The sequence below is a fragment of the Aulostomus chinensis genome, chromosome 9 (genome assembly GCF_037954235.1).
Source record: "Aulostomus chinensis isolate RoL2024-O1b breed Wild chromosome 9, RoL_Achi_v1.0, whole genome shotgun sequence".
NCBI classification, from domain to species: domain Eukaryota; kingdom Metazoa; phylum Chordata; class Actinopteri; order Syngnathiformes; family Aulostomidae; genus Aulostomus; species Aulostomus chinensis.
The window spans coordinates 9,126,181-9,135,211 of record NC_141328.1 but is presented as its reverse complement, the minus strand read 5'-3'; the positions used below and the strand labels follow the sequence as shown (position 1 = coordinate 9,135,211).

At 39.6% G+C, this 9,031-nt stretch overlaps 2 protein-coding genes across 3 annotated transcripts in view; both read right to left on the bottom strand.

Moving 5' to 3' along the window:
- Positions 1–85: 85 nt before the first annotated feature.
- Positions 86–7,217, bottom strand: LOC147255703 (calcium-independent phospholipase A2-gamma-like). Its single transcript, XM_086212616.1, has 9 exons — positions 6,918–7,217; positions 4,472–5,948; positions 4,157–4,309; positions 3,923–4,080; positions 3,010–3,104; positions 2,344–2,515; positions 2,202–2,259; positions 1,828–2,022; positions 86–1,400 (listed from the first exon to the last, which is right to left on the bottom strand). Exons 2-9 carry the CDS (start codon positions 5,852–5,854, stop codon positions 942–944), a joined length of 2,673 nt encoding a protein of 890 aa, XP_086068742.1. The 5' UTR covers positions 5,855–5,948; positions 6,918–7,217; the 3' UTR covers positions 86–941.
- Positions 7,218–7,994: 777 nt separating this feature from the next.
- Positions 7,995–9,031, bottom strand: part of LOC147255702 (uncharacterized) — a 5,735-nt gene continuing 4,698 nt past the window's right edge. Inside the window, exon 3 of one of the 2 annotated variants that reach the window (XM_086213585.1) lies at positions 7,995–8,519. In XM_086213585.1, the coding sequence (XP_086069711.1) occupies positions 8,325–8,519 (195 nt within the window). In that variant the 3' untranslated portion in view covers positions 7,995–8,324. The remainder of the gene's footprint in view (positions 8,520–9,031) is intronic. The other variant, XM_086213584.1, reaches the window with a different exon arrangement.

Genomic DNA, 9,031 nt, shown 5'->3' with positions numbered 1-9,031 from the left:
AGATGGGCAAACTAATGACTCCTGTTGTTGTTGTTGATGATAATTTCATTCAAGAAATTACCTTTAATTTCATCAGGTCATGGGTAATTAGTATTTTCTAAAAGTACCTAAGGTACAAGATACACATTGATGCTGCAAAAATCAATATTGTATATTTTCATTCTTGTCCCTTAAATGTGAAATGAACTGTGCAACTAGACTTTGATGTGCAGTTAGGCTCATACCAAGTAACAGATTTGATGTTCTTGTAGTTTGTATCATCTGCACAAGTCACCATCTCTTATTTACAGTAAGACAAATACATCGTTAAGGCAATTTAATGATGAGGAAAAACATGACAACATTTAGATGTTTTCTGGTGAATTACATCATAAATATTTTTGATAAAGTGCTTCAAAGTGCTTATTTCACACATGCCTTTACTGATTATGCAAATAAGTAAAACATGCCATGGACTTGGGATATCTGTATGTGAGGCATGTCACCATCATGCAAAGAAAACTATTTAGCATATGTACATCTTACAGAACATGGGCTAAATAACAGAAATGTTCTGTCCAAGTGTCCTCACTGAGTTTTATACATACTAATAAAAAGTGAAATTTTAATGTTCATGAAAACTGCTAAAAGCAGCTAGTTAGTACAGTAGAATATGTTTAAACACTGATTGGTCTTGTGTGTCTCACAAAAAGTGGTGTATGAATATGAATGTATGTACATTTAACATTTCCTGTCAATCCCTTCACTAACAGAAACTGTACATCCTTCTTGATCAAAGTGGTGGACAAAAAGAAAATAGCCACTGATTTGCAGCAACACATTTAAGGTCTGTTTTTAAATGTCAGTGCTGTTTTACTTGAGGGTGTTTTTGTCATTTTGTCTTAAGCCTGTATGAGTGTACACAGCATATGCATCCATGTGTGGACATGCCTCATACCCACTCATACCCATCTCTGCTTCACCTCCCAGGCCCTCTCACTCATCCAGTCTGTAGTTCTGCTAAAAGCGGAGCGCTCTGCCCCAAGCACCAAACACAACCTGGCCAGTTTGAGCCTGTTTCTTTCTAGATAAACCTTGGTGTCTCTCTGCAGCTGGTCCAGGGCTCCTGGTCGACTCTCGTCCAGGGACACCTCAGCACTCAGCATGGGGTTGAAGCGGAAGTAGACGTCAGGGGCAAGCAGGTCATCTAAAAGTGTGTGTACACCTTCAGTGTCAGTTGCACTGCTGATGAGGCTGCTGATTTTGGCCCTCAGGCTGGTGGGTGTAGCAGGACCTCTCCTAGCATTGTCATAGCGACCAGTACCAAGGGACACCACACACTGAAAAGGTTGGTTTGGCCACAACAGACGGCTCTCATGGACAGCCAAGGCACAGGGGTTATTCATGATAATTCCGCCATCCTACAGGTGTGAAAGAAATACATAATTTTGTTGTCATAGTTTGGCTCAAAGAAATAAAGTTCAATCATCTACTAAAGGGGAAGGGGGTTTCTCTGTTCTCACCTTTAATCTCAGATAATTTGTGTGAAAGCACATTTTCTGACGTTGAAATGAATCTGGAGGCCAATTTAGGAACAAGTCTCCAGCACACACTTTTACACATGAACACTTACAGGTATAGGAGAAATTTATATTCCAGTATCTTTGGAAATTGTTAATATTTATGGATTCTTTTATTCTCTGTGTTTAAAATAAACAGATGGCATTTTTCTTTTTTCAGAAATAGAATAAAAAACATAGTAAAGCTCTTCATATCTGAGTATTTCTACACATCTTATAACATATCTGAAAGGGATCTTTACATGCAAAGAACACCTGAAGTTCCCACCTGGTGAATGTCGCTTTGTAGCAGGAACTCCTGGAAGTATCCCGGGGCAGCTGAGGAAGCACGCACTGCCTGCCACATCTGATAGCCAGAGCCTCCTGCATAGCGACTGAGACAGCCTGGTTTGTGGTTGTAATTGCAGAAGACAAAGGCCTTTGGACTTGTGCCCCAGTTAACGACTGCACTGACAGCTGAAACCTAATACAAACAGCCTTTGTGATTAAATTAATAGAGCCAGTACAAACTTGTATTTCAATTGGTGAAACTGGACTCCAATTGTGCATTTTATATGCAGTTGTAGCCTCAAATAACAATCTCTAAATTCTGAGTCTAAGTCATCGTAAAATATTCGATTGTGGTGTTAACAGCGTTCTTACCTTGGGACACAACTCATCTCTGGCTGTTTTAATAAGAACTCTATCACCAAGCTTTTCTCTGAAATCAGAACATGTATTCAACTGTCAATAACACATTCTGTATTCACACCTATAGTGATGCAAGAGTGTATTCTGTGCATACTGCAATATTGCCTCCCATGTCTCTGTGTTATAGTAGGAGTGACTCCAGCCCATCTTCATTGTGCCAACCAAACGGTTCTGGCGAAAAACTTCAGAGCCAAAGCGACGATACATGTCAGCACACTCCTCAAGTGAAAAGTGGGCTAGGCCCAGCATGAAGGCAAGAACAGCACCTTTAATGAAAACAGAGAAATAAGACATGTTAAGAATCACACTGCATAAAAACAAGATGTTGAGAGAGTATTCAAACATAAATGGGACAACATCAGATCAAAAGCATTAGGAATATGGGTAGCAAGAGAACTGTAATAGGCCTCAGGGGCTGTAAACATGAGGTGCAGTCATACATGTTTATGGTAAAAATAATCCCAACGATCTTACTTGTGTTGTGTATGCATGCCTGTGAGTATACATGAGGCATACATGAGGATTGCAGGGGTTATGGCAAGGGGGCTGTAGGCCAAGGGAGTGATACTGTTATTAGATCAGTAATGAATAGCCTGCCACTGTGAAGAGTGGAATGAGGCCCAGCAGGAGGCTATCAGCCCCCACCCTGGCTTTAACAGTACATACTGCAAACACACACACACACACGCACGCACACACACACGCGCGTGCACACACACACGCACGTCTGTAGGGATGGGTTGTTATGTCCTTTGGTCACCTGTGCTCACTCCGCAGATGTAGTCAAACAGCTGGTAGACCTTCTTTCCCGTCTCAGCTTCCAATAGCTTTAACACCTGCAGAGGCACCACACCTCTGCAAAAATCAAAGAACAATATTGACAAAACTTGAAAGTACTGAGGTGCATACCTTCACAAAGGCGAGCCAAGCCCCATGTAAAACAAGGCCCTTGCACCCTGCACATATAACAGTGCTTCCTGCTCTGTAGAGGTAGAGATGACACTTACTATTTGGACACATGCAACTACTGCTTCTTCCATCCACTTGGTGGCACTAGAGACTACTCTTTAACTATCATGTGGCTGTGTATCACATTAGGTCAACATAGTGTAATTTTTAGGCTAACTTTATGTAACCAGCAGTTGGCGCTATAAGTGTTATTTACAGTTTCAATTTGCAGATGCCTTCAGGCTATAGACAAATTTTTTAAATTTGGGAAAGATCTGACCATGTTGAGACCAGTTAAAACAATTTCAAATGCTATGGCAAAATATCATAATTGGCTTCCTTGTCATGGTAACATCAAATGTTGGCACTTCACTGATGACAAGAAAGAAAGTTTGTATTAGTAAGTTTACACTAACAAGAACAGGTGTTACAAATGAGCACCACTGTGAGGCAAAAGACTTTTGCCCCCATTATGAATAATTTGAATGGTTTTTTTTACAGTGTAAGAATTAGTATCAACTTGTTTGATCCTCATTAGCTGAAAACATTTAATTGACTGTATTAAGATCGCGCACATAATCCCTCAGTTTAATAAACCTTGTTGTATTGTTAGATTTACATTATTATCTAATTTCTTTGCGTTATACTGGGGTTTGGTAATGATTCAGACTATTTTTTCAACAACACAGAAGAAAAATAATTCAAAAATAAGTGAGCAGACTTACCTTGTACCACCACCATCAATTGAGAGCACTCTAATGCCCCAACCTTTGACCGGGTCCACATAACCAATGAGAGCCAAGGTTTCCCTAATAGCACTTTGAAGTGCCTGATGATCTCTGAAGGTTCGCCGCCGTCTCAACAATGCAACTGCTGTTTTCTCCTGGAAACAATAAGAATTCAGTGGCTTCACTTCTATTCAAGTTTTAAAGACTGTGTTTGTTTTGCTTTAAACAGACCTGCCACAGTAAAGTTTTACATGATGGGTAGCGGATAAGGTGTTCATTCAGTGCCTCGACACATGTCGTCAGAGCTTCTGGAGATGAAGTTTGTCCCAGTCTGTAAATCAACGCGAGTACCACCTCCTCAGCCTTCCTCCGACTCAAAACAAGCTGACAATGACAATCACATTTTCAGCATATGTTTTATATCTTGAAAGTTAAAGAAAATTCAAGTAGAAATATGACAAGAGCTTATGAGGAGAATTGTCTCATTTATTTCACAGCAGTTTTCTAGACAAAGCTTTTTTTTTCTGATGTTCTTGATCAACTAACCTTTTTATTCAATACTGCCTCTGCTGAAGTCAGGGCAGGTTTTGGCTTCTTAGTCTGGGGGATGGTGCCCACTTTTAGATAAGAACCAAGCCTGTCAGGAATGGCGCTTAAAGGTTGACGAAGGCACTCCATAAAAGACACAGTCCTCTGTCTCTCAGTACCAGAGACCACTGTTATTTGGTGATCCCTATCAATGCCCTCATCCAATCCACTAGGACCCTTAAAATACTGATTGATATGACTTGACATTCTGAAATAGTTCTCCCCAAAGGTAGTAGTATTGTGGCTGCTGTGGAAATGGCCAGTTACAGGGTTGACAGGTTTGTATTTGGACATGCCATCTTGAGCTTGTGAGGCAGATTGTGTTGCAAAGGCTTTTTTGGAAGTTTCATCCACAGGAAGTGATTCAGTCTTTTCATGGCCTACTTTATCTGTAACTTTCACACCAAAGTATTTATTGATGTGCCTTGCAAAATGAAGATAGCCCTCCTCCCAGCTGTTAGAAGTATTACCATCGACTGTTGTTTGACAAGCATCTGAGTTTACTGGAGATGTTTCATCTTTCTTCGCGTTGACAATGCTTTTGCTTTGCACTTGTCCCCTCCTCTGTTTCCTGCTTGCTCCTTTGGTGGAAGACATGATTCCCATGTTCTCCTGACCTTGCAATTTTGCAAAACTTTGAAAGAAGACTGAGTTAATGTGATCAGCAACGTAACTGTAGGTCTCACCGAATCTTGTCGCAAAAGAGCTAACATGGAATAGCTGCAGTTCAGTGTTTTCCTTGACTGTCATTCCTGAGCTCTCCTCTTTGTCTTTATATTTAAGGGTTTGTGTTGTGTCTTTGTCCTCAGATATTTTTCTTCCTGTAGCTTCCAGCTGACATTGAGAACAACTTTGTGACCTGCAAGTACATTCTGAAGTTGCGAAAACAAGACTGGCACTTTCTGTTAGAGGCACAATGTCTTTTTTCTTGAAATACAGATTAATATGTTTGGACAATCGATTGAATGACTGTCCAAGACGCCCTCCTGACTGAAAACTGTTCTGAGACTCCTCAAAGATTCCAATGGGAGCTTCGGCTTTGATAGCATTCCTATTGGAGGATGAATAAAAACGTACAATCTGGACATTAATTACTCTGGAAAATCCTCTAAGGTAGCAGTAAGGACAGCTAATGTCACTGTTGTTGAAATTTAGAAACGCTGATTTTCTTGGTAATCTGGATGGACAAGGGGGTGACAACAGTGAATATTTATGGTGGTCCAGACAGATGGGGGATTTTGCCAGATGAGGACAATTATTGAGAATTAGGCGCCTAATTTTACAGTAAGATCTCCAAGTCTTGTCCACAGAACTTGAACACAAATTGATGTAACGACCCATATTTGACCTGATGTGATGAACAGCTGTCAATCAAAGTCAAAATATCACTTCTGAGATTGCAGATCTAGAACAAAGCAGCATGTCCACCAGAGATCTAGGAAAATAGAAGAGTAAACATCAGGAAAACATTTCTTTACAAAGATAATTATTACAAATCATAACCATGTCTCAAATTAAATATCTACATTTATATATAACCTATCTGAGTTAGCATTTGTATGTCAATTTTTGTTAAATTTTTCTTCAGGGAGGAGACACATTATCCCAACTCTGAGGTCTTTACGTTGTGTACAAACATGTGGCACATTCTATTTCAGATCTCTCTCAAGAATGTGACCTGAAACCTCTGAGCAGATACGTCATTCTACACTGGCCAGACTATTCCATCCTTAGTTTGTCACACGTCACAGTAATTTAAATGTGTAACTGTCTTCAAAATTCTGTTTAAGCTTGGAATTTTTTTTTTTTGCTTCCTGTGCCAGGAGTTGGTGAATCATATTTTATATTGATAAATAATACATGGAATATTTCCAGACAACCAGTCTTGTACTTAAAAAAAAAATCTTTTTTACTATATTTGGTGGAAATACAGTACACCTGTTTCTTTCAGGCCGGGTGGAACGACGATGAGAGGGTGAATTGGATCTTACAAGCATATCTGAGTTTCGATTTGTACTATAGTCCACTTAAAATGAAAATTATACAATAATTTCAATAAATGCAAAATAATCCTCAACTGAAAAACACCTCATACTTATAAAATTATGAGAATAATTTGCTTACAGTAACTAAAAATCATGATGAAACGAACTATAACCCCTTTTTTAATAGTTCAACATCGTAAGAGCAAAATTACTTTGTAAAATAAAAGGGGCTGAAAGTTAGTCACCTGGGTAGGATACAGCCATTCATTTAGTGTCTCTTAGTAGTTGTTTGACAGAAGTGTAAAGACCAGCTATGGCTGTTATTGATTAAAATGGGGAAGGTCATGAACAGTAAGCAGCTTAGCTTATTTAACCTTGAGAGAGAATGTCTTCGTAAAAAAAATGGACTGAAGATTTACCTGAGACAATCTTTGGGTTCTTCTATCTCCACAACTCCTGTTATAAAATTTCCTGTTCTTCAGAATCCACTTGACAACCTGTCAGAAGCTTTGTGTTTTGATTCTCAACTCTGTCCTTCTGTGTACAAGCATGAATCTTATTGGAGGAACGGGGCTGGGGGATGGGGGGGGCTTGACCAATGCTGTGTAAAAACACTATACAGACTTGAAGCCGCGGTGTCACTACTGGCTGGTAAAAACTAGCGTCCCAGTGAGCTAATGTTAGTTACTTTCTACGTCACACCAAACACGCAAACACACACAAACACACACACACACACACCAAGGATGTAAGCAGCGTTGCACACTGTTGCTCTGCATGAATGGATAGTCTAAACTATAAGACAAATTTTACACACATTAGATTGCACTGATCTCATTTTCAAAAATATAAACATACACAAACTTTGATTTGATTTCTAATAGCTGTACTCGAGAGCTCTTGTCTAGTTGAACTGTTATTAAGTATCTAATACATTGAGGTGCACTACAGGAAGCACAAGTAGTTATCTATATTTAGTTCATGAGTTTAGGGGGTTGGCAGGTGGTGGCTCCAATCGTGTTCTTCCCAGGAAAGTATCTGTAATACCTCCTCTTGATAAAAGGGATAGATTCCCTAGTCCTATGCAAAGTAAGGAGGAAACAGGAGGGTTTAATTGAAAAAAATGTGCTGCTACTCCTGTTTGTGCATCTATTAAGTCAGTCTGTGATTTGCAAAACAAAATTGAAGTTTCAAATAAATACTGATTTCACCATGTTCTACAATAGGGGTTTCGAACTGGTCCAGTAATGGGCCATGTAGCTGCAGGTTTTCATTCCAACCAAGCAAAAGCAACACCTGACCCAACAACTAAGCTGTGTGGACACAGCTTAGTTGATTTAAGTCGAGTCAGGTGTTGCTTTTGCTTGGTTGGAATGAAAACCTGCAGCTACATGGCCCATTACTGGATCAATCTGACACCCCTGTTCTACAACAATGCACTTTATTTCATTTCTGTTCCCCTTGTAATCATTATGAGTAAACAAGTCCTGAGGCTGTTATTTTAGAGCTGCACTGACATCTGGTGGCAATTTGGAACTATTCTATATCAACCTTAATCAGGGACACAGTAGGAAATAAAGGGCATTTTGCTTCAGACTTCCAGCATTATCTCTGTAAATGTGTCGTGTAGGGTGTTTTGTTATATCACACACATACCATCACGGTCATAAATACACATGCATTTAATACGGCATAATTCCCTTTGATGACATTTTACTTCTTGTAGTCAGGTTCATGATAAACCACTTAAGATCAAAGCATGTAGCTTTTATACAGCTATATATCCACAATCAATTCAAACATACTATATCCTCTGTTGGCGAGAGTCAGTGTGATTTCTTTTCACAGCGTCCTGTGGGACACTCCTCGCCACGTCCGGTCCACTTCAGGCGATTCCTGGCAAAGATGGCATAGGACTTGTCCATTAAAGGTCTCACGGGCGGCCACATCATGAAGCGACCCAACCAGTCAAGGCCCACTGCGCTGTACATGACTGCAAACGCTGGGATCCCACGATGAACCTGCCAGTATATGAAGGAGAAGGATTGGCTTACTCATCTTCATGCCATGAATAATAACTACTATATTTAGATTTTGTCTATGCTGCTGCCTTTGATAGGAGCGGAGGTTTATTTCTGGTTTGTCACACAGGATTACATAGATGTATCAGATGTGATCAGATTGTGCTCAAATTTGGATTGACAAGAAACTCTTTGATTGGATGGTTTTTGTCACCATTTCCACTATGTGGTTCAATCTGATGTTCAAACTATTAAACTTACGCTGTCAATTTTATTTTATTGAAATTATTTGTCAAATTGTACACACGCATCTCTCTCTCTCCCTCTCCATATATATATACACACACACACACACACACATTTATATCTCTCTTCCAAGAGCACATAGCTGGACTCTTATTTCAATTCTATTATTGGTCAAATAAGTGTTATACATGCTCCGTCGTTTTGTGTTCCTGTATTTACATCCTTTTTTTGTTTGAGATTTGACTGACTTTCTCTTAATGACATCA

Coding starts and splice junctions, on each gene's coding strand:
- LOC147255703 (XM_086212616.1), bottom strand. CDS start 5,854: ATGGGTCGTTACATCAATTTGTGTTCAAGTTCTGTGGACAAGACTTGG. Junction 4,310..4,471: donor AGGCAGTATTGAATAAAAAG/GTTAGTTGATCA, acceptor TGTCATTGTCAG/CTTGTTTTGAGTCGGAGGAA. Junction 2,516..3,009: donor CATCTGCGGAGTGAGCACAG/GTGACCAAAGGA, acceptor TTTTCATTAAAG/GTGCTGTTCTTGCCTTCATG.